This window comes from Apis florea, unplaced genomic scaffold (genome assembly GCF_048593485.1).
Source record: "Apis florea isolate Af1SG1 unplaced genomic scaffold, ASM4859348v1 contig_3764_pilon, whole genome shotgun sequence".
Classification (NCBI taxonomy): Eukaryota; Metazoa; Arthropoda; class Insecta; order Hymenoptera; family Apidae; genus Apis; species Apis florea.
Window position 1 is genome coordinate 238,642 of NW_028256841.1, and position 25,511 is coordinate 264,152.

General features: G+C 47.5%; 1 protein-coding gene and 1 long non-coding RNA gene across 3 annotated transcripts in view; both read right to left on the reverse strand.

Annotated features, from left to right (window-relative positions):
* The window catches only part of LOC100864189 (uncharacterized), a 38,310-nt gene extending 35,197 nt beyond the window's left edge, over positions 1–3,113 (reverse strand). The window contains exon 1 of one of the 2 annotated variants that reach the window (XM_086915041.1): positions 275–3,113. In XM_086915041.1, the coding sequence (XP_086771167.1) occupies positions 275–2,863 (2,589 nt within the window). In that variant the 5' untranslated portion in view covers positions 2,864–3,113. The remainder of the gene's footprint in view (positions 1–274) is intronic. The other variant, XM_031915064.2, reaches the window with a different exon arrangement.
* A 248-nt stretch (positions 3,114–3,361) lies between these two features.
* Positions 3,362–25,511, reverse strand: part of LOC147656460 (uncharacterized) — a 108,572-nt gene continuing 86,422 nt past the window's right edge. The window contains exon 4 of the long non-coding RNA XR_015294392.1: positions 3,362–3,875. This is a non-coding gene — a long non-coding RNA (uncharacterized LOC147656460). The remainder of the gene's footprint in view (positions 3,876–25,511) is intronic.

Sequence of the window (25,511 nt, forward strand, 5' to 3'; positions counted from 1 at the left end):
TCGCATTATTGTAATAATTTATTATATCAATAATGTTAAACGTGAATTTATATTTATATTTTTTGAAATATTCGTCAGTATTTCGTAAGACATACATACGCATATATATATATATGTATATGTATATATATATGAAATAATTTTTGTGATCAATTTAATCGATCAGATTCGAACTTGTAGTAAACAATGCAACAAGTGAATACGTTTGACTACGGAAAAGTCATCTATGGTATTTTTTTTATTACACAAAATATGTAAGAAAGATGATAATTACCTTATGGCGTTTCTTTTTCGGTGTCATTACGAGGGAAAGCGCCTCGTTCTGTTCCGAGTCCCTGCTTTCTCTCTCGTCGCCCCTCAAGTTGCAGTATTGGTCACGTTGCTGCTGCTCTCTCTGCTGATGTTCTCGTTGCTGTTGATGTTGCTGTTGCTGCTGTTGTTGTTGCGCCTGCATGGAGGCCATGCTGTACATGGTTGGCGGTTTCGGTGTCTGGAACATCCTGCCCCTCACGTGCGAGGGCAGTTGATTCATTTGATTAAGATTGTTTTCCGTGGGGCCAGAATGTGGACCATGGGGTCCACCACCCATGGACGCGATTTGCGGGAAACCCGTAGACTGTGGAGGTGGGGGCCCGCCATTGTGGGGCCCCCGTGGCCCGTTTGGGCCACCGGGTGGTTGTGGTGCTCCTCTATCTACTACTTTCGTCCTCGGCGATTTTCTCTCGAGTATTTGGCTCGCCAACAAGAGGTCCTTGTTCAATTGCTCGGCAGCGACTTGCGCCGCCTCGCTTTGTTTACCAAGATACCTCCTCTGCTGGACGAACCTCGTCACCACCTTGTCGATCAGATTCGTCAAGTACGAGGTGATTTCCGCTTTCAGCGTGTCGGACAGACTCTGGAGATCTTCGTCGGTGATATGGGGGCCCGAGGTGCCAGCCGCTGCCGCCGCCCCTCTAAACACGTTTATCCTTTCCTGGAATTCTTTGTGCTGGAGAGGCGTGCTCGCTGGCTGCATTTGTGGTGTTTGCGGCGTGGACGGGCCTGTATTGCTTTGACTCTGTTGCTGCGGTTGACTCGGAGGGGGTGGCGGAGAACTTTGCCGTTGATGTTGCTGCTGCTGTTGTTGCTGCTGCTGCTGCTGTTGCTGCTGCTGCTGCTGTTGCCTGACAGCGGCCTCCTGATGCTGCTTCATCCTCTCCAGAGCGGCTTGTTGCTGTTCGAGGTAGAGTTTCTGTCCCATGTGATACATAGCGGCTGCCGCGGCGTGTGGGTGTTCGGTGGGGAGGGCCGGGAGCCCGTTGTACGGCGGTGGATGAGGTTGCGGTGGTTTGAGCGGTGGCTGAGGACTTAGGGGAGCGCCGATGCTTTCGCCCGCGTCCGAATCGATTCTACTCGTAAGCTCATTGTACTTTTGCTGCATCACTGCCAATTGTTCGTGCAATTTCTTCAGCTGGGTCTGGAGATTATCCTTCTCCTCGCGTTTCTGCCTGATCGTCGACGGATCATCCTCCTCCTCGCTCTCCTCCTCGTCGTCCATCATGGTATCGTTGACGCTGTGCTGGAGAACGTGATGCACCGTCTGCTGCTGGGGTTGATAAAGTTTACGCTTCTTGCAACCGTTCACCGTGGCAGTTTGTAGGGCTGGACTGCTACGCATCGTGCTCACGATATTCTCGACACGGGCGCGTTTCGTTTCCGTGGTCGGCGAGTTGGCCTCCGTTTTGGGCACGATCGGGCAAGGGGAGTGGCTAGGGCTTCGTTTGATATTCAACGAGTCCTGTATCTCCTCCTTGACGGAGACGGACCCTGACCTTGGCTGCGTGGGACTAGGTGGTAAACTCTGCTCGCAATCGGATCCATCGAGATTCGCTCCAGGCTCCATACCAGCTTCGGCGAACGCCTCCTCCATGGCACGTGCGGCCGCGGCTGCGTCCTCGGCACTATCCTCAGCATCGCCCGGCATCACGGTATCACGATCACTGTGACTCGCGTTATTCACGACGTTATTCCCATCACCACTCTCCTCCCCACCACTCTGCACTGCACCACTACGTGCACTATCACTGTTGTTGTTGTTGTGCTGTTGAGGGCTTTGATGATGTTGCTGCTGTGACTTAAGTAGATCCGCTGTGGTGTTGTTGTTGTTGTTGCTGTGTATACTGTTATTGTTGTTCGGCTGTTCTTGCAGCGCGAGCGCAGAAATTTTCCGCCCTTGGAGTATATCGCGGAGCATGTGCTGCGTGAGCTCGGCGGTGGCGGGATCGTCGCAATTAACCACTGCACCGGATTGCAAATTAGCAGCGGGGTCCATGCCGGCACCGGTCATCCCGTGGCCGCCCTCTGGCGGCGAGCCACCGGCGTCACTGGCCTGTTTGACCTGTCGTCCGAGTAGCTCGTTCAACATCTTGGCGGGGCCGTAACCCGGTGCCCCGAAGAAGCCAAAAGCCGCGTGGGCGGAATGCTGCTGAGTGCTAGGACCCGTCGTAGCTGTACTTAAATGACCTTGACTGCTTGCCGCTCCAGCTTGTTGCTGCTGGAGCTGTTGTTGTTGTTGTTGTTGTTGCTGCGATTGTGATTGCGACGGGTGATGTTGCTGCGATTGTTGTTGTTGTTGTTGTTGTTGTTGTTGCTGCTGCTGGTGCGTTGGTCCGCTGCCACCGAAGATAGAACCGTACAGGCCACCGCCGCCGTGGAAGGATGGCCGGGAGGTGAAGTGCGGTATACTCGAGTAGTTGTTGCGCGGCTCGCCGGCGTCCACGCGCTGTCTGGTGCGCTTCTGCTTCTTCTGGAGTCGCTGTTGCTTGCTTTCCGTAGTTGCTCCGTAGGGGGCGAAATACTCGGTCTCCTCCCCCGATGACATCATCGGCCGTCTGGTTGGTCGGCCCCCCGAAGGCCTCCGCGTCCCCTCCCCGCCAGGGTTCCTTGTCACCCCTCCCCTTCTCGCTCGAATAGCCCCTCGTGGCTCAGCGCGCTGCCTCTGCTTCTCTACTCTACTATTCTCGCCGTTTCCCCTACCACAGCCGTCTTTTCTCCTCGTTCCTTCTACCTTCTCCTCCCCACTCTGATCCCCAACACTCTCCCCTCTCCACTTTCTTCGTCTTTGGGCTCTCCTTCTCCTTCCTTCTTCCTCCTCCACCTCCTTCTCCTCCGTCGCGCCTCCGCCGCCGCCGCCTCCTCTTCTTCCTTTTCCTCCTCCTCCTCCTCCTCCTCCTCCTCCTCCTTCTCTGCCGCCGCCGCCGCCGCCGCCTTCTCCTCCTCCTCCTCCTCCTCCTCTTCCTCCTCTTCTTCCTCCTCCTCCTTCTCCTTCTCCTCCGCCTCCTCCGCCGCCGCCGCCGACGACGACGACGTCGGCACCCTTCTCCTTCCCAAAGAACTCTAGCCTTCTCCTCCTCTTCACCTTTTTCTCCTTCTCTCCTGCCTCCTCTTCCTCTTCTTCCGTCGTTCCTCGATTTTTCTCTACTTTCTTTTTACTATTCCTCGCCCCGATCCTTCCGCCTTGGGGCTGACGCCAACAGCTGGGGCTTCTCGGTGACTCGGGCTTGTCGGCGGCTCGTCCTCGTCTCGGGATGGCGATTTCTTATCAGGAGACGCGGCACGGGATCGTTATTCCTATCGTTATTCCTTATGTATCTGTCGCTATTCGTACCGGGTCCGCCGTTTTCGCTACTGTTGCTACAGTTTCCGTTACGTTTCTTCGTCACAGTCTTCGATACGATGTTACTTCCGTTTATAATCACGAGAACTGAGGCCGGTGCTCTCGCGGGCGGAATTCTAGTGCTCCCGCCTGGGAGCTGCATCCTTCGAGCTCGCCAAAGGGCTAGGTGCCCCTCGCTCCCTCGTCTCGATTTTCCTTCCCGCGATTCTTCTTATCTCGTCTGGAACAGAAATCAGTTGCAGTGTGTTAATTATAGGATCCTTAAGAAGAAAAAAGAAAGGAAAGAAAAGGAAAAAAAAAAAAAAAAAAAGAAACCAGCCGCGCGTTCAATGATACGCGATCGATACACGCGATGTATCACCCTCGAAGGAGTTATACTCGTGAATCGTATTTTATTTTAAACACGTTCCGTATATAGAACCTCCGACGATTTCCGATTTAGATAGAAGTGTCTGATACTATGTACGACTATCGTCGACTTCGTGTGACATAGGGTAATTTAATTGTTACAGCGAAACGAGTTTATCGTCTAGATTTAATGCGCTTAGTGAAATTTTAATTTTCCTTCGAATTAAAAGTCGAAATTCACCGATAACGTGTCCAACGAAACGTCTCCATTCTTCGTTCCAGTTTAGAAATCAGAAACATCGCAATCTCGGGAGAAAAAGGAAGGAAAAATTTCTTATAAAGCAAAATAAAACGCACGTACGATAAAATCGTATCGGTTCATTGCACGATCAAGTCACTGGTGTAACTATAGGAGAGAATAGCAAGTTAAATTGTCAGTTAAAAATACTACTGGTAATCGATCATGACGACAAGACGAAGAATAGCCCTGTAACGTATGTGTGTGTATGTGTGTTTTCAACTTGGGCCGAAGTCTTGCCCACAGTTCTGGAGAGAAATGCTGGACAACGAAGACGAAGAAAGACTATAAGAAAATTACTTGCGCTAAATTTCTTATTCAGAACGTAGCTTGTTCCGGCAAATCGACTCTTCGTCGATTACACGTTGATCGATAGGCAGAAGGAAAGGAAATCCTCAACTCTCTCGAACGAAACTTACCACTCTCTATCCAACTTCAGATCTGTGAAAAAAAAAAAACCCTTCCTCGATCTTCTCGATTTTTAATCTCCCCGTTTCTTCCTAAAAACGACGATTTATCTCGTCTTCTTAAGCTCAGAAAAGTATTTCCACGACGTTTGGTTACGAAACGATAATCGCGCGATGAAAACGATAATCGACGGCCGTTTAACGAATTCATTCAGCGAGGACAGGGCTCGCGGCGGGGACCCCGATCGTTTCACCATTCAATTGCCGATACGCATAAGTGCGTGGGTGGAACACGTGAGCCGGTTTGCACGCACGCGGACAGCCGATACGGTGTACTACGCACTGCTTAGTGTGCACCAATATCAACGCGATACACGTATCGCGGTGAATGTGCATGAGATTCGAAGCAACAGCTGAGCAGCTTAAAGCACCTGCGCTCAATAGGCTGACATATTCCATAGTTTGCCTACGCACGAGCCGCCTGCGTTCGAGGACACGAGGCACTCGCCCCTATATATCGGCGAAGAGCGACTAGACGTATATATACGCGGGGCTCATGAAGCAACAAGAAGGCTCAAAGAGAGGAAGCTAGCGTATATAGCAACACGTGGCAAAAGCGTCGAATTGGTGGAAGCACGGGGATCGTTGTACTTTTTTTCCCTCGGAACGCGCCAGCTCCGACTCTCTCTCGTGCGCGTTTCCCAGTTTCGCTCCGCTCCTCCCTCCTCCTCCTCCTTCTCTCTCTCTGTCTCTCTCTCTCTCTCTCCTCGTGTTCGCGCGATCGCGTAAGGAAGAGGGTGAGAGAAGCCAACAGCTTAGGATTCATCGATTATTCGCCTGCCTCGACGATGCATCTAATTGAATAACGATTATCCACTGTTTCTGTTTACCTCGTCGAATCAATGAGAAGGACTTAGGGAGGGAGGGAGCGAATGAAAATTGAATTAGAACCCGACACTTCTGTGTGTCCACGGTACGTGTAATTATCATTTCTAAATTAGCAATATGTTTATTCGCCATCTTTAATTATTCTTTCGGCAAAAATGTAAAAGAAAAAAGAAGAAGAAGGTTTTCGCATTCACTCGAAGAAAATTTTATAATCTTCGCTATAAAAAGTTGGAAAATATACATTCAGATTCTATTTTTAATAAAATAATTTCTATAACGCGTACGTACGAGCATATTTTAAAAACGTGATACTTTAAACGTATCATCGAAAAGAGTAGAAAAAGAAAGGAAGAAAGATATTGCTCCCCAGCAATTATCTTAGGTGGCATACGGGGAGGGGGTGCGATCGTTGGTCGAAAGGGTGACATATGGTCTCAAGCTCGATAACGTCTACGATCGTACCTGCCTCGAAGAGAACGGAACCCCCGCTTCGAGGGGGGTCGGCAAAGTTCTGTCCTTCGTACACGTTTTGACCACCACTTCCCTCCTGCGCCGTCATGCGTGGGACGGGCAGGAATAAAAAGGTGCCCCGGCCGGAAATGGTTTTAGGAACTCTCCCACCGCCTCGACTCGGAAGTAGACACGCCGGGCTAATTACACGCGAGAAACGTGTATACCCGGCGATGTGTTCGAGAGACTTTCGTGACCCCATTGTCGATGTTGCGCGCATCGTTGTGAGCAGATGCGCTTCGTTTCGATTCCTCCGACTAAATTACTTTTTATTATCTTGTAACGTAAATTTAAATAATTTCTTTCCAACGAACGACGAATCGTTATCGAAAAAATTGTTACTGTAAACGAATTATTATTAATCGATCGATAAAAACTTTCTTTATATATATATATATTTTATTATTGGATAATAAATTTCTAATAATAGTTTCTATATTAAAAGATATTGTTTTACACCAAGTCTAAGTCGATAGGGCAAAATGAACGAATCGAAATCGTTTTGTTCCCGTGCTTTTATAATCACGTCCCGAAATGATCAAGCACCTAGGCGAGTTACAAAACACGTCAGCCAGAAAGTAACGAAACGTGACTTTGTCATTACTAAACCATGTACTTCCATGGACAATGACATTCGCATCGATCATCTTCGAGCGAGGCGAAAACAGCCTGATGAACCACCAACAACCATTTCCTGTGCGTCATGCGATATTTACCGTTTAAGCAGGTGACTTGATTCGAAGGGGTGATTGCTGGTCATATCGGTGGGGTGGTGGAACGAGATTAGAAAATCGCTGGTTGAAAATCGACTTGTTCGATATTCCCTGCCACGGATTCCAACGACAACATCAAAGATATATAACCACAACACACCACCTTGAAAAATAATAAAAGGAATTCCAATAATAATTCGAATGTTTCAAGAATATAATCTCGAAAAAAAAAAAGGATGGAGAAGAAGCTGAGATATCGACGAAAGAAGAAAGATTAATCATTAGACTGTTAACAGAGGAGTGGGTCTGGTAATCTCGTGAACTTTTCCCAAAGATTTTCCACCAGTTAAGGGGTTACGGATCTAAGGTGGCCATTGTTTCCAACTATCGACGCAGATAACTTCCGCCTACAGCCCGGGTAATTAAGGAAGAGACCGGAACACAAAAGAGCCCGGGGCTAGCGTTCGTTAATCTCTTATCGTCCATTACGCGGTTTCTATCGTCGGATCGACCACTTGCATGAAATTTCAAAGGGAAGATACCTCGAATCGAAAATTTTTTTAACGAATCTATCGATGAAAACTCCTCCGATCCTTCCTTCGCCGCTCTATCCTCCGCCCACGAAACGAACAAACTCGTGCTATCGACGTTGAACCTATAGTTGAACAACTTTCTTACCCGGAAAAACATTTCGATTTTCCTCCCTTCCCCAGGGATAATAACAGGAATTAATCACGATAGACTGGAAATTCAAGAAGAGAATTCAAACAGACCTTGCAAGATCTCGACTCGTCGCGCAGATTTTCCTTGTGGAAGTTGGTCGAAATAAAAAAAAAAACGATATTATTTCGTGGCTCCTTCAATTCCTTCTGGCACACAAGCACGAACCAAGCGGACAGTAGGTAGCAAGTTCCACTATTCGGCGGCCATCACATGGCGCGCGTACCACCCCACATGGCGTTGTAACGAGGTAACGTGGCACAACGTGGCATGTGCATCGGAATTCCACCCCCTCCCCCCGTTAGGTGTCATGTGGTCGGAGTGTTCGCAGGGGGTTGTGCATGGGAACTCGGCTATGGTCATCGGCCCATGTCCTACCCCTGCACGCATCGCTATGCACCCCCTTATATATAGTTAAATTATTGTTAACATTCGTCTCGTTTATTATATCCTCTTGCCTTCAACCCTTTCCCGTTGACGACACCACGCGACGTTTCACGACGTCTCTAATCGTCAATGTGTATTTACACGTACGTATGTACACGATTAGCAGACGGACAGTCAGACAGTCGAATCACGAGACGAAGGATATACGCATGTATCAGAGAGAGAGAGAGAGAGAGAGATAAATGGAATAACACACAGTCAGAGGAACAGAGAGCGAGGAGGAGAGAGAGAGAGAGAGAGAGAGAGACAGAGTTTCTGTTCTATATACACGGAATGATACACGAACACAAAGGCTGAGGCACGGAGTGGCTAGGTGTGCGCGCACGTATATACACACGGCTCACACGCGCTCTGCATATTATCGGGTTGCTCCGATGCAACAAGTTGACCGGGTGTCAATTGATGTGTTATTAATTGGAGGTTAATTGCGTTAATGCGCTGCCGACCCCTCCCTCCACCCCCTTCTCCCACGCCACCTCCTTCCCTCCTCCGCCGGCCCGACGTCACCACCCCCCTCCGCCGCACACCCTCCGCACACTGTTTTATTATTATTTTGCATTCGAATCGTTTCGATTCACTGGCACGCGCCCAAACCGAACTCTCTTTCTCTCTCTCTCTCTCTCTCTCTCTCTCCAGCGAGGCAGAGCGGCGGAAGGCGTGGGAAGGTGGGCGAGCGAGAGGGAGGATTTAAAAGCGGCTCGGCCTGTCACCGATTTTCATAATTCACAGCTCGTTAAATTTGTTTCGCTTTTTACCTCGCTTTCCCGCGAACGGTTACGCGACCCGGGGGCCATTAATCTACCTTCGGCCGTTTTCAATGAGTTTAATCGCGTTTCAAAAACAATGTGGGTCAACGCCACGGCCAACCTCGCGGTGTTATTCCTGGCACGCGAGCATGACCTTTCCTGCGTTTTCATTTCGATTTCGGTCCCCCATTCATGATGCGCCGCGTTACAGATAATACGGCGCGATAATGAGCGGGCGCGCGTACTCTTTTACAGCCGCTGCGGACTCGATGACGCTGGAATTTTTCGGTTAGGCGGGGGATGAATGGGCAGGAGGGGTATATACCATCTGCCCGTGACATTGCCCGACATTATCGCCCGATTTTGCAAATTATCACGGGCGGAGAAAGATCGTCTCGAATTAAAGGGGCGAGTGGAATTTCTAGCCGAATTTCCGTTTCCCTTTGAAACGTCCACGTTTTACGATATCAGGAATAATATTTTTTTTTTTTTTCGGATGAGAGAGCAGGTGAGAGAGATGATTTTCGAACGAAGGGAGGAGCTTGTGGAGATCGCAAATCTTCGAATTTGGAATTTTCGAATCGATTCACGCGGCCTCCTCTCGCTCGACGAGTAATTCCCATGACTTCTCCCTGTGGGAAACGCTAACGTCTAATATTGAAAGGTACAAAAAATTCTTCAGGCGCCCTTCGTCCTCCTTCTGGGGAGGAAGTAGGAACAACGGTCCTTGCCCTCAGCGGCGTAGACGCTGCACCGAGACGCTCGTTGAAGTCTCGAGGGACATTTAAACTTCCGACCACGGATTCAGATTCGAAAATTTCCGTTTCAACCTTCCGGTTCCTTAATAAGATCTTTATTATTTCTCTCTTCTTTCTATTATAAAATTTCAAGGAGGTTGATCTTAAAATTCCATTTTTTCGTCCAATAATTATCCTTGCTTATTATACGTTGCTTAATGAATTATCAAATATCACTCTCTCTTCTTTCTCGAGCAAATTAACCAGCTCTTTATCTTCGTCAACGTGCAAAAATTCGTTGTAAAAATTTACAAGGGAACAACGATCGTTTCGATAAATTTTACTAAATTCACTCGAGAAATCAGTCTCCTGAGCTCGACCTCAAGGAAGCACCCCCTTCGTTCTACGCCAGTGCAAGATCAAGGAGGCCCCCTTGCTAGCATTCAGGTGGTTAGGCGTCCCCCGATTTAAATGCCCAGGTATCCCCACAGCCGGATTCAGGTAAGGTAACTTCTCCAGACAGGCTTCTCCCTTCTCCTCTCCGCCCCTTGGCGCGCTCGTGACTCAAGTCGAAGAGGAAGGGGCGAAGAAGGCAGAAGGAAAGGTCTTAGGAATCGGAAGGAGCGCGTGCCAGCTGCCGTTGGTCGAGTAGTAACCGACGTTTCGGCTTCTTGTTGCCATTGTTGGGCCACAAGGTCGGTCTCCAACGTCTTGGGGCGACCCTCCCCTCCCTCCCCACCACATTTACGAACGTCTTAAGAATCACGCGACCGATTTGACTCGTGCCTGGGTGGAGTAACGGTCTTTCGACCAGACATTCCGTTTCGATCCAAGATAAGAGTCGATCCAAGATAAGATTCTTGGGGTCGGTTATAATGTAATTGCACGCCAAAGTTCGAAAAAAAAAAAAAGATTTGGCTTGCAAGGGAGAGACGCATAAGCACGTTTAAGTATTTTTCAGGAAGAATTAAAAATTTCGAAAAAGAGAGAAATGGATTTCTTTGTAATCGATAATTTTGTAATTTTGCAATTTCGTATGAATTACGATAATGGATATTTTATAATTTTTATTCGTTCAGTGTTTACGAAATCATTGGATTGTGAACTTTGAGTTTTATAGCGTGTTAAAATAATCGAAGTGATTATTAGTTTCGTGATTGTAGATTTCGTAAAAATTATTAGTTCACAATCGAATCTTTATCTTCGCTTATCGCTTCGTTTAAAACAATTTATTATTCGGTAATAAATTTATTAAATGAAAGTGTTTGCGATTCTTATATAACGTTCAATATAATCGCGATTTAAGACTCTTTCGTTTTATCTAAAATGTTTTAAATACGAATGCAGATGTAGAAAAGCTATATTTATATTTATTGATTTCCAGGAAATTATTATTGGGAGAGGAGGGGGAGGGAAGGGGGAACGAGCAATAGTTGTTATAAGGAAATTGCTATTTGAAGAGAAATAAACGAAAGGTAAATTACGTGTTAGCCGGACGTGAAAACGGATTTTTACAGAAAGGAAGGAATTCACGACAAAGCTACAAATTATTTCGATAATTAAACGGAAATTGGATTGTTGACGCGTATTAAATAGCTTACGAATAAACTGTTTAAAATAGTTGACGTTTTCCAAATGAATTATAAGAATGAGAATGATTCTTGCTACTATTAAAACAATTGGATCGATATATCGGAATAATTCGAAGCAGTTACACACGTGTTAAGATAATATTCCTTTTTTTCAATTTTATCACGACGATCACAGAGCGTGACAGAGATCCTACGAATTGACGTTATTTACGATATTACTTCCCAATCATTGATCGAAAATCGATACATCTTCAGACTCGCAGACACGTCCATCTTTCACTCTCCCTCGTCAATTATCATCTCCAAACACGAAAAAAAAAAAAAAAAAAAAAAATATCGGAGGATAAACAATTGATACACGAATCCTCGAACTTCGTAATGTGATCGAAGGAAGAGCGAGCATTGATGAAATTAGCCGCGCGATAAAGGTAATTTTCAACGCTCACGCGACGAATTTCGATTAAAATGTAAATAAATCTCCAATCGTTTCCATCCCTCCCCCTCGATCGTTCCTCATTTCCCTCCCTTACCAAAGTCCAAAACCAACCCCTTGGATTTTCGTCGCGAGAGCTCCACCCCGTGCCAAGCACAAGTCCCAGATTCACGGATCTCTGAGAGTAATCAGCGGTGAAGCAGATCGAGAAGGCTTAACGACAGATTCCTCCCCCCTCTCTCTCTCTCTCTCTCAGCTAGCTTTTTATTGGCCACGGGCTACTTTTCCAAGGCAGTTATGTAGATACGTCCGCAGCATATTGGCAACCGGGAGCCTCCAGGATTATCGGCGTTATTGTCGTTGGCATTCCGAGGTCTCCTTATGGCAGTCGGCCAACGCGACTCGGCCATGCTTTTTGCCGCGCCGGCTTTTCCCCATTTTCGTCCGCCCATCTCGTGGCCATCTCTCGCGTCGAGATTACTTAATTATATTCAATTGCCAAAGTTCCGTGTTCACCGCCGTTTTGGCATGGCGAACGATCATCGCGTGTACCCGCCGACCCGTCCCTCGAAGTCGCGGCAATTTTTCGAAAAGTATGCCAGCTAGCGGACCACGACGATTCCGCTTCTTCTTCTCAGCTCGTTATTTACGAAACTTGTACATTTGTGTGATCCAGAAATAACGGGAAATAAAGAGAAGACGCATTGCACCGTAAAGGCTGACGAAGACCTCGATACCAGTGGCTGGAAATATCGTCGCTATTGTCCACCCCCTGGGGGTAGGGGTGGGGAAAAAATGGAGGAAAAGGCTACAGGGTTTCACGTCATTAAGGTGCTCTCGTATCGGTCGATTACAGATACCGATTTCTGTGCTTGCTTTTCCAACAATTCTAGCTCTCTCTCTCTCTCTCTCTCTCTCTCTCTCTCTGGGAAAGGAAGAAATGAAAAAAAAGAAAAATGGGGGATGAGAAGAGGATGAAGATGGAAAGTCATCTCTCTGGAATCTATCTGGAACAGATGCGGGGATTAGATAGACACGAAATGGGATCTACGTCGTTAAGAGCGTGTCTTTTGTTGCAGCTGGACCTTGGTCTACATTCGTGGCTGTATAGTGCACGGGACACACCTTTGATCGTTCACGAAATCGGAAACACCTGGTTACTGCGAATCAATTTACAGAGCGGATGCTGATGAATTAAGAGACCGACGCAGTTGTCTTTGACTGTCATGCGGCTAGTTCCTTTTAATTAAGATCGAATTATTCGTGCTACTGCTGTTACCACGAAACAAAAAAAAAAAAAGAAAAAAGAGGAACATTAAGAAAGAGGCAAAGTTAAATGTTTTTATATAAATTTCTTTCCCCGGAGAAAATAAAAAAAAATAAAAGCTGCCCCAGCAACTCTTTAACTTCAAGATTTCTGACCACGAAATGAACATGGAGATTCTTTGAAATTCTTCAGATTTCCTCTCATTCCAAAGCCGAGCTTTCGAAAATATCGTCGAGCAACGTCTCTCGAGAAGATTCTGTTCGAAGAAACGAAAAAAAGAACGGGAAGAGGAAGCCCGAGGTGGGGCGAGTTCGAAGTGGTCGAGAGCGAAGCAGGATCTTTCCTTCTTGACGTTACGAAACTCAACGCGGCACGTCCGCGCGAGCCTCCGTGGAACGACGCGCGGCGAGCGGTGGTCCGATCGTTTGAGCCAATCACGCCGTGATTGAGTATAATGGACTTGCGTCTTGTCCCCCAGGCCAGTGGTTCTCGCCTCGTACCGGCACGATCCACCCTGGCCATCGCTCGACTTTGGCGCGGGCGACACTTGGGTTGGCCACCCGCTCCCTCGTAAGTGACTAGGGCACAGGATGAAGGCTGTGCCCGAGTGAGCGAGCGAGCCTGTTGGTATGATAATGAGGAAGGTGACTTCCGACGATCCATATATCGCGGAGAGCGGCCAAGGGAGAGCGAGAAAGACAGGCCGGTCGGCCGGGACGACGACAAGAGACGGATAGATGGATACGCTTCGGCCGGGGGGAGGGGGGGAATCACGAAACAGAAACAGAAGAGAGAAGAAGAGTCGAGGCCGATGGAGGAGGCGTTACATACGTTTATACCGTTACGACGGTAAGGAACGGACACTTCAATCCAACATGCAACACTCCCCCGATCCTACGATTTAACGTAAGCGGCTCTCTCTGGCGGCTCTCCCTCCCTCCCTCTCTCTCTCTCTCTCTCTCTCCCTTCCTCCACCGTCCCGCCTCTTCGTCTCTTCCTTCCGCGGCTGCAAATTGACATGAGAGACAGGACAGAGGAGAACGACGTGCGTCACCGCGTCACGTGTGTGCACGCGAAACTGGCTCGAGGAGCGGAAGACTCTTCGTGGCCCGCGCTCGATCGGGTCTCTCCTCCACCGAAAGAGCCTCTGTCCTCTGTCCAACCCAACTGTGCAACAAACGCTGTGTGTGTGTGTGTGTGTGTGTGCGTGTGCGACGTTATCCGGGGAAGAGATCGACGTTCCGGGAGGGGGAGGAGCGAGGGAGATGGAAACGGTTGGAGAAGACGGGGAGGGTATCTCCTTGTGAGAGCAAGCCTCTCTGATAGCCCCGTCACGAACCGTGGACGAGGCAATTTTCCCAAACGCCGTCAATTCAGCTAACCAGCTAAATTCGCGAACGAGGCAAGGAGGGCGGAGGGGGCGGGCGAGAAACGGGTGAGAGAGAGAGAGAGAGAGAGAGAAAAAAGGACTCGGGAGCGAGAAACGAGGGAGAGACTGAACGGGCTGAAGTGGTGCGAATAACGCGACGCGTATTTGCATGAGAAGCAAAGGACTGGCTCTCTCGCGGATACGGTGACGCCGGTACAGGCCGGTTCCCAAGTGTCGGGTGAGCCACGGCGCGGTTAATCCAATTGAGTCAATTTGGGTTAACTTGAAGTCGTCTAAACAGCTTGTTTAGACGACCCATGATGCATGCGTAACCGCCGTGTATCCGGCCCTCTTCCTTCCTATTTTAACGAGACCTTTCCACTCGCGAGACATCGACACCCGTGCGCTCGGAGAGAAGGGAAAACTTGAACGCGAAGAGAAACGAACGAACGAATCGATCATCTGTTGCGATTGCTCAATTATCACATCGATATCATATATCTAACGAACGCGATTTACTCTCGCGAGAGGATCTCTCTCGCAAGGTCTTGCCGAGCGTATCCCGAGCTTCCGTTTCGCATCATCCGGTGTATATTTACTATAATACAGCCTTGTATTTGCGAGTTGGCCGTTTATATGACGGAAAGAATCGATTTCGATGACTGTCTGCCCGGATGGGGCAAAGGCGCGTCTAGCTAACCACCACCTTCGTGGATGATGTAGTCATTGAGCTCTATGCTGCTCTAGTGCGGAGCACGCGAGTATTTGCTCAGGGTACACACTAGACTCGCCTCCCCAGCTGACGTTGATTGAAGGAATAAGGGAAACGGCGAGCTCTCTCAAGTACCCACCACTACCACCATCTCGCCATCACCACCACCATCATCAACCGTTACGACCACCGGCACCCGGTATTACGGTCCTCCCTGTTGCAACCCCTGCAGACCGACCTCTAACCATCCTCCACCTCCTCCTCCACCGTCTCGACCAACTCCATCACCGACGTAGGATCATCGCAATGCGCGCCGCGTACCTTATGCACCGCCGGTGCAATGCGCCGCTTACATCGAAAATTCCTCCTCTTTCAGTCCACGCGTTAATTAAACAGAGTTTACGTGGTTATAAAACGAGACCTTGCGGCAGGACATGAAAGAAAAGGGAGCCGGTGAAGAGAGAGAGAGAGAGAGAGAGAGAGAGAGAGGGAGAGAGAGAGAGAGAAAGGAAGCGAAAGAGTCAGAACGAGGAAGGGGCGGTGGTGGACGCGCAGAAAGAACAAGAAAAAGTTTCCGTCGGTTTTGCTGGAGATAACTGTGACAGGATCCGTAACCGAGGACGTGATCCGAGCCGAGGAAAATCTGTCTAGACGGTTCGATATACATCGTTGGTGTATATATTATATATAATAACCGAAATATGTCGGCAATGAGAGAAAATTCGAGGGAACGCGTGAGGGTGAAAGGGAGGAGGGGGGAGGTAGGCCAAAGTGTGTATCGAGTTTGCGGCAATGTTAATGAGGTTACAATGGAAACACCTGGGGCGTGAGAATAACAGGGAAATAAAAATATTATCAAACGCGAATGTTAAAAGAGCGCGGGACAAAGGAAGAACGCGAGGGTGAGGGAAAGGGTGAGGGGAGGCGGAGCGAGAAAGAGTGGAGTGTAATAAACCTCATTAAGAAATTGAATGCACGCGCTCGCCGCGTCGTTGGAAAATGAATTGATCACGGGCTCGCGCTCGGCGTTTTGCTCTGCCTCGACGGGACAAAACAAAGAGGAAAGAAGCGGAAAATGGAAAGAGAGAAAGGAGGAAGGGAAGAGAAGGAGGAAGGGAAGCAGCAGGGAGGGAGAAGGGAAGAAAGGACAAAGACAAAGGAAAAGAAGAGAGAGAGAGAGAGAGAGGAAAGGTGGAAAAAAGAGAACCGTGTGCGTATATCCCCCGAGATAGATACGTATACGTAGGCGGGTATCTCAGATCCGGAACTTGTTGACAATGGTACGGAAGGCGATACACCTGGACGATCGCGGGAATCGGTCATTTATTGACCCGTCACACCTGCGCCAACCTGGGCAACGACTATACTTTCCATACGCCGCGCCACGTGGTCAGTGAAGCTCGTCTCCTGAAAAAGAGAGAGGCCTCGTCCATTCGTGGCGTGATTATTATTCGCCGGTGCGATCCCCCGCGCGATTATTTACATTCGAATTAGTAAATAAGCAGACGCGCCGCCACCGAAACGGCTGCGTGACCGCCGCCTCCTTCCTTCCGAGTCGAGCCACGAGCTTTGCTATCTCCCTTTGTGCTTCGAGGGAGGGGGAGAGGGGCCTTTCCTCGTTTTCGAGATCCCCCGCGCATCCACGGAGCTAAGGACCACCACGGCCTCGCTCGAGGAAAAGCCTTTTTCAATGAGAATGCTAATTAGCGGGGTAGCGCCGCCACGGTGCATACGACTCGTGTAAAAAGGAAAAATGTTTTTTTTCTTCTCCCTCGCGCACTTTTCCGTTTCGTCCACGGGGAGGCGTTCCTTCTGCCCGCGATTTCTCAGAAAATAGGGTGCCGTCTTGTTCCTCCCCCCCCCCCCGGCGCGGCGAGAACCCCGGCGACGTCGAGTGTGCTTCGCTTCGTTCGGTGTATAGGTGCATCGAGCGACCGCTTGGTAATTTATTTATTGGATACCGTGTCTCTAAATAGCTCGGCTAATCTTGTCTTGTTAGCGTTGAAATTCTGGGAAAATATGACACGACTGTGGAACGCGCGAACGTTTGATACAATGATACTATTTCAAGTATTGCTCATTGAGTTACAAAGCGAGCAAGTTTTTAACGGTCGAAGTTTGACGAAAATTTATCAGATCGAAATATCGTTTTCTCGAATAATATTCTTCTCGATCGCGTTCTAATATTTAAGTTGATTCGTTATTGACGCGAGAATTATCGATCGAGATGAAAAAGAAAAAGAAAATAAGTAACAACATCTTGCTTGCACTTGGACGATAGTTTAAAAGAAAATCCGTTCGAATTGAAAAAGATGATTTTCGTGTGTATCAAAATTTGATCGAATTTTAAAGACCGTGATAAACCAATAACATGAAAGAAAGCTTCAATAAAATACGACAAATATCAGGAATTCGATTAATTCAAACTTCCTCCATCCCAATATTAAAATTCTCATTGTCATCTCGCGGCAAAATTCCACGCACGATCCCGCCATCAGCATCGAACCTATCGATCCTACGTAGGCAATTACAAATCGTGACGAGCGAACGTCGCCGAATTTCCAACAACTCCTGCGTTGTTGTAGCAGGGGGTGGTCGAGATCGAAGGATCGCGCGAAATCAAAAGGGTTGTTTGAGAAGTTTGAGTAGCCTCGAGTCGGAGGATATTAGCTTGAAACGGGCGCGTTTAAATCTAAGGCGTCTAACAGCGTTGTGTAATAATAGGCCGGCTCGATTTGACAAGCAAAGTGGCTAAGAAGACAAATGACTCCTTTAATCGGCGCGCTCGCAGGCCATCGATCGTCCTACGACCTTTAAAAGTCCTCGATCCCCTTCGCCCCTGCGTGTACGCGCGCGCGCGCGCGTGTTCCTTCTCATCCCTTCAAACTGATACCTTCGACGTCATTAAGCGCACCAACTTACCGCGTGGCTCTCATTAAGCTTTAAGTCGAACATAAGTAAGACGCGGCAAATGGTCGGCCGGGTGTTAATGACACGTCGTTCTCACAAATTAAAATTGCGAAGTAGACGATTAAATGGACGCCAAAAGAAGGGTGGGAGGAGGTTTCCTTCTTCAAAGTTATACGGAGAATCGTGCGAAATATCGAGACTGGATACCTCGGTGAACTTAAACATATGCGTTGCATTCTTCTTCTGATTCTGGAGGAAACGGGTTTATTTTATTATTTGGAGAACATTGGAGAAGATCGTACGAGAAATGAAAATTGTTATATTCAGTATCCAAGCGTAATTCTCAGGATTGTTGAACAACACGATTCTTACGAAGCTTGCTCGAGCATGGAGCAACTAATTATCTGGCAACTACGAGGTAGCGTAGGAGGCATTATGTCACCGTTACGTGATTTACACAGTGTCGTGTAATCCGTGTAATACGTTTCGCGATTCGAGAAGAAACGATTCTCGAAAGACGTATTTCGTGCATTTTAAAAATTTACCCTTCGAAATTCAACTAAAGAAACTTAACATCTTTTACGTTAACCGCCTTCTTTTAATTCATTGCATTAAAAATTTCTCCCTGCTTCGAACGATAAACGACGATTAAATTTGTTCAATCGAAAGAATTGAAAACACGATAATTTTCATCATCCGTCTATCGGACGGATTTGAATTTCGTGTAGCATTCGCTCCATTCGTGAACGCCGTTCATCTTCCCATCCCTAATAGCCCGGTCTTCGACGCTCACCTCGTAACCTCAACAGCCGAAACTCTTCGGCATCATGCAAACCGCTTATGCCGAATTGACCGCATACCGGCTTACCTATATCGTCACGCGTGCGTACCCCATTACGAATCTCCGATTTACGAAATAAGCCATTAGCCGCAGGCCGAATATAGCAGGCGGACAATGTTGTGACACGTTCGCGACACGTCCGTGTGTCTGTGTCCCCACATATGCGCGCAACACATATCCGGGGGTCGGGTCAGTTCTCAGGGCTATCATTGCCTGTCGGCCGGAAGACTCACTTAGACCCGTCTTGAGTTACCCCTCTTCGTCCCTTGCCATCGTTCCTCGACAAACTCACGACCATAATCCCTCCTTCCCTTTCTATCGCTCCGTCCCATCTCTCCGCGCTTCTACCTCCCTCTCTCTCTCCCTCTCCCACTTTATCTTTCCACTACCAATCTCCGTTCTCTCACCCCTATCGTCTCTCTGTCTTCTTAAGGAGAAACCACTTGTCGGAAGCTCATCTCGGGCTCCCAGCGGGCCTCCTTTTCTTCCTCTCCGGTCAAGACACTTGCCTTGCGGCTTACCACCGAGGAAGGAAAAAAGGAAAAAAAGGAAGGAATAAAGGTGGAAAAGAAACGGGTGGGAGGAGGAAAAGGCTGGTATCTTCACAGGGACACCGTTTCGTAGCCCGTACAGTAGCTACAGCACCGGCCTTTGAACGTTTATGGTAATCGAGCCACTTGCATCCGCGGCCACCGGACCTTCGGCAGGGGAATCTTTTGAGGCCCTTACTCTCTCTCTCTCTCTCTCTCTCTCTCTCTCTCGACGGCAATTAAGTAAACGTAAGTGTGCAACGATTGATTCAACGCGATGCCCATGATACCGAATGTCCCCGCGTCCGGCTTTGCATCCGCTCGCTCGCGTTCGTTTGTCGTCGTGGCCTGTTCGTATCAAAAGCCTGTTCACGATCTTTCTCTCCGTCCCTTCTTTCCTCTCTCTCTCCCTCCCCCCCGCCCTCTCTTTCCTTCGTGCGATCTTAATTAATTCAAACTCGATCGAATTTAACGGACGACTGGTTAAACCCGTTCGTACGTGTACGAGCGAATAAACTTGTATACTCCGTCGAATTTATTTTTTCCTTTTTTTTTGCGTCCCACGCACCCACGTGTCGATCTTCGTCGATAATTATCTCTTTCGTCTACGCGAGAGAGAGAGAGAGAGAGAGAGCGCGAGCAATTTTATCAACACGATTCCTTGTTATATTATTCCGATCGCGCATCTTAATTTGCGTTGTGTATTTTCATTATCCTCGCGCCTTAACGCTTCAATATTTTCATTATTGTTACGCGACCGATCAAACGGGGGAAGAGAATTTTTGATCTATCGAACGGAGAAGGACGGCTTTTGATTCAACGACGGCGTTGAATAAATCCCCACCCCGCGGATGGGGATGATGTATCGATAATTGAACGATTTAAGTGCTGTCGTAGCTGGCTCGTAGCGCGTTATCACGCGCCTTTTACCTTTGCCTTCCTTTGATTACAGCCACTCGCTCGCGCCGCGGCTTATTTATGTTAAGCGTACACGCGCTTAATTAGCGCGCGGCCGCCGCGAGAATAATTGGTTTCGGCTCGATTTCCACCGGCTTCTCTCTGCGCGCGTGTGCGTGCATGCGTGAGTGCGTGAGCACAGAGGATCGAAATTTTTTCTTTCCTTTTGCAAACTTGGACGGAATAATTCTTTCCTTTTTCTTTCTGGAACCGGTTTGAACGGGTTATCGAATAATTAGGGAGAAACGGAAAATTATTATTCGAAATTCTTCGAGGAAAGAGGTAATATTTCAATTGAAAAATTGTTGAAAAAGAATGGATGCAGTTGTGAAGCGGAACGCGTTGAGCTTCCGCGAAAATGCGATTCCGTCTACGAGGAAAACATTGTTTCTACGAGGAAAATAACTTCGTTTACGGAGCAAAGTGTAATATTACGGTTAAAAGGTGTGGGGCGTGTACGAGCGCATCTCAATTCCTCGATTACGTGACAACAGCGTTAATTACTTCCATGGAACGCGAACTTATTTCAAGGCTGTCGCAAGAACACGCACGTTGTTTCGCGTCACATCGTTAAAACCTTTATACATGACTTTTTCCTATCATTCTGGAACTTCTAAAACCTTTCATTTTAATCCACTTCTTAAAAAGTATCCCCCTTAAAATTTCCCTAATTAATTAAAAAAGAAAAAAAGAAAAAAGAAACGAATCTAGAAGATGAAGCAAAAATTCTCGAAAGTGTACGCGTCTCTTTACATACCGAAAGGAAGAAAAGGAAAGAAAAAAGGAAGAGGAGAAAGAAGGAAGAGAATGCGAGAAGGAATCGCGACTATTTTACGCGCGCATTCATGGTCGAGCGACGATGACTGTCCCAGAGAATTCTCCCGGGCGCTTTGTCGCTCTAAATACGTAATCACGATACATTAGACCCACCCAGTGAGCGATACGCGAGCGTCCGCCGCGCAGCAAACTTGTTGCGGATTCACGGCACGACGAAGAACAGAGGAAAAACGAGGCGTGTGGGAGGCGTACGAGCGATCCGCGCGCGCTCTCCTCCTCCACGTCGGTGCACGCGTGCACACGCGTGACTCAGACCCGCGCACGCTGGTAATTGCACGGCCTGGCCGCGTGTGCGCGTCAGCCATTGTGCGTTTCCGTGGCGGATACTACTCCTTTTACTCTTTGCTGAGTATTCGCGCGTGTATCTGTCACGCTAAGCACCGTGCCGTGCTTCTCCCAGATTTCCTCCTCCTCCTCTCTCTTTCTCTTTTCATCGTGCACGAATTCGACGAAAAATTTTGGAAGAGAAGATAATTTATACGTATACGAATAGTGGTGGAATTCGACGAGTGTCTGAAAAGATTTTTACAAGTATTAATAATCACAGAAGTCATCGGTCACGAATCATGGAAATTCTTTCGTTTTGTTGGGATTCTGTTCAAACGAGAGAGAGAGAGATAAAAAAAAAGTGGCGCGAATATCTTGCGTTTCCAAGCAGCGACGCGAGCGCGAGAACGCGTAAAAATTTCGAAGCCCTCCCGCGAACAATAAAATGCTTTTATAATACACTTTGTTACGTTGCTTGTTACGATCGGTCTTTACTGCCTTCGAATTTCTGCGGCGGACAGTCTTTTACGGCCTTCGACTTCGAGCAGTGAGAAAGAAACGTGGGCGCAGTTTCACGTTGTTTCATCCCGGTATATTTAGAGCGGTAAAAAATTTTCCTAAAATTTATGGCCACGATGAGACGAGAACGTGGAGAGAGAGAGAGAGAGAGAGAGAGAGAGAGTGGAGGAGTGGAAAAGAAGAAGGAAGAAAAAAATGGGATTGAATACGAAATACAATTCGTTAACTGTTTTGTGAATCGCACAATACGCGACGGTCATTGGTTATTTCCATATTAAGATGTCGAACGGAAGAAACAAAGTTTATAATTACACTGTATGGAATATTTTAAAATTCTATTACACAATATTTCATTTTCATCGTGAATTATGCGATTGTACTGAATTTGTTTCTGAAAATTTCAACTTGGTTACCGAAGACGAAGAAGAATATTTTTCCCTCCCTCAATGAAGGCCGACAATGGTCACGGAATATCGAGTTAGATTTAACTCATTTGTTAATTAACGTACAAGTATACCCCACTGTATATCCCATCGTCAAGTTGAAAAGAGGATTTATTCGTTTACAAAGTTCGTATCGCTTATTCTAAAGCTATCCTTTTTTTTTTTACTCTCTCCTCCTATATTCTTTCTTCTTCTTCTTCTTTTTTTTTCCTTCCCTTGATGTCGTCCTCGCCTCTTTTTTTTTTTTTTTTTCTCTCCCCAAGAAGAAAATAACTGCGACGAAGGAACGGGTTAATATTTCATCAATCCGCGACCCCTTTAACGTCCTCCGTTGCATCAATTAGATACAGTGGACGTAGACGACGCTGTTGGTAATCGCTTGAAATAATAAACAGAACTTGAAGCCCGCCCCGCGAAAGGGGTCGGAGAAGTTTGCATATTTTGTTACAAGTATTCTTTACTCCCCGCACGTGTAACCGTTATTTTAAACTTGCGCACAGGTACAACTTAGGAATGTAATGCTTGCCATTGACCGATTCAGTTTTTCAGTTGTATGCACTGCGAAGAAAGATGGATAGGGTTGGAATTAGTAGAAATTTGTATTATGTTATTCCTGCGCACGGTGATCACAGCAATTGTAAATATCGGATCGATATCGATGCACACGGGACGGGCGGATGTATGATATACTAGAATTTGAATTTGATGGGTCAATTTGTTCGCATCGCGTTCGTGTATTGCCATTTACATCGAGAAGGAAGAAATTTGCTACGTTTAAGCGGCTCAGCCTTGCTAAACCGTCCCATTAAGCGTTATTTGAATTTGATTAATATTTGTTGAGAAGAAGGGGAGGGGATTTTAGTCGAGAAATTTACTGTTATAAACGGCTTATAACATCTTATAACATCTGTATAAAAAAAAAAAAAAAGAAAAGAAAGAAAAAGAAAAAAAAGAATCTAACTTAATCTCACACGAAGACTCTCCTCTCTTCTTCGTTCGAAGAATATTTATTTACGCGCGCTTGAGAGAAACTTCACACCAAACCAAATATTTCTTCCTTTTTTTTTTTTTCTTCTTTTTTCCAATCCGACAGAAGACTCGATCGATTTAGCCTGCTCGCGTTCAATCTCCCTTCAACAATCTTCGCAACTTCGTTTCCGTCTCGAAATCGCGTGAAAGCAAAACGAGCGGCGAGAAACGAGCGAGATTTTCCATCTCTGATCCTCCTCTGATCCTTGAGCCGAGGCCCCCCCTCTCTCCCCCCCTTCCCCCTCTTCCGTAATCGCCGTTAACGAGCCCCCGATAAACCTGTGCCGTGACATCCCAACATTTCGGAATCAATCTCGAGCAAGCAATTCGAGCGAGTGGAAATGGCGCTTTTCGATTCTGGCCGATGGCCGATGCGGCTGGAGGGGAGGGGGGGTGAGGATGGAGGAGGGAGGAGGTAGTCAATTAAGACATCATTTCCTGGCCAACGTACAATGATGCGTTGACGAAGGCCGGAACACCGGGGCCCCGCACCTTTCGAGTCATCGCGGGCCGTCCACTCGAGCCGTGCCCCGAGTCACATCCTGGCTCCACGGTTCCTCGTGGTGTTGGTATGGTTGGCCAGGTACATCGCAACGGTATGCCGATGTGTCTAGCCACGGGCATATACGTGATTGTAACAAAACAACGGACGTCCGGACGGCGGACAGTCGCACAGGTATCGTTCCCCTTAATACGACACCTTCTCTCTCTCTCTCTCCCTTCCTCCCTCTTTCTCCGTCCCTCCAACGACTTACCCTTCCCCTGGATCGCTCCGTCTCTTTCCATCCAACGCATCCGCTCATTGTCTCCCTGCGAATCTTTCCACCGCCTCGCTGATCAGATCTCTCGTTCTCTCTCCTCCATGTGGCCATCGTCGCTTTTCTATATCGCATCTTTTCTCCACTCCCCTTCCCCTCCCTCGTTCGAACATCCGCATTTCTCTCACTCTCTGTCTCACTCTCTGACCGATTACAGAGAGAGAGAGAGAGAGAGAGGAGAGGAGAGGAACGACGTGAACCACGGCCCCATTTCCTCTTGAAAAGTGGAGGTTTCCAGCCGAGGTTACTTGGTCCAGCGCACACGAGTTTCCGGTCACGTTTCGTAACACGGCGAGAATCTTGTCGATGGAGTAACTCAGGTGGGGGAGTGGAGGTAGGATGGAAATCTAGGGAGAATAGGGGCGTGTGGGGAGGCTTGGATCGGGTTACGGGGCACGGGGGAAGGATTTTCGGGGATGGTTTATCGATGGTAATTGGCGGCTTCTAATAATTAGGCGCAGCCGGGGATGAGGGGTTTGCAGGGGGTTGATCGATCGACAAGAGCCGTCCTATCGCGTTAGATTCGTGTGCAGCGGATAGAGAGAGTTTCGATTCGCTTAATTTTCTGCCGTCGCCGCTTCTTTTTCGGACCTCCTCGCGTTTTTTTCTGACCATCCTGATCGGTATTGTCGTTCGCGCTGATGAACGGAATGATTAACCGGAAATTGCGTTCCTTTTTTGGAATTTTGATTCTGGTTTCATGACCGATACGTTGCGAGATGATTTTTTAAGATTTTATGTATATTTTATGTATACACATCATTCAATTTCGTTGTTTCAATAATTTTTTAATTCGAACTAATTTTTCCATACTGACGGTTGAAAAAGATCGAAGGAAATATATCCCGTTTTAAAAATTACATTTAACGTGCTTCATTAAAAAAAGAAAAAATTGCAGCACTCGATAAAATGATAAAGGATCCGTAACGAATTTTTAAACGAAGCTTTCGTTCGTTCGTTCGTTCGTTCGTTCGTTGTTGTCGTGTCTTGTGAAAGTCTCGTCTCGTTCGTTTTCACGTTGTAATTCTCCCCTAGGCCCTGGGCCGGGTAATGTTTTCTAAACATCCGCGAAAAATCACTTTTTCACCCGTCCTCTGATTTCCAATATCATTTTTCGTCGTTTTTCGTCGGCAACGCAGGAAGAAAAGGGAGGGCTGTGCGCAGTAATGGAATAAAAAAAAGAAGGGTAAATATTTTTTTGTCTCGGCCTTTTTTCCCCATTCGGACCCGTTTCACACACGGCGCCCTGCGCTCCGCCCTGTTGTTTCAAACTCCATTATCCAACATTACCCGAGCTCGCAAGAGAAGAAATCTGATATAATATAACCGTAATAATAAAAAGTTACCACGCCTGGATTGAGAAAATTGAACATATCGAATAAAAATCGCTCTTCCTTTTCCTCCTCCTCTCCTTTTTCGTTTGATCCTTGCTGCATTAGCGCCTTCTCTCTCTCTCTCTCTTTCGATCGACTCTTTCGTCACGACGAATCGAAACCAAGTGCAAGTGGTCGTAATAAA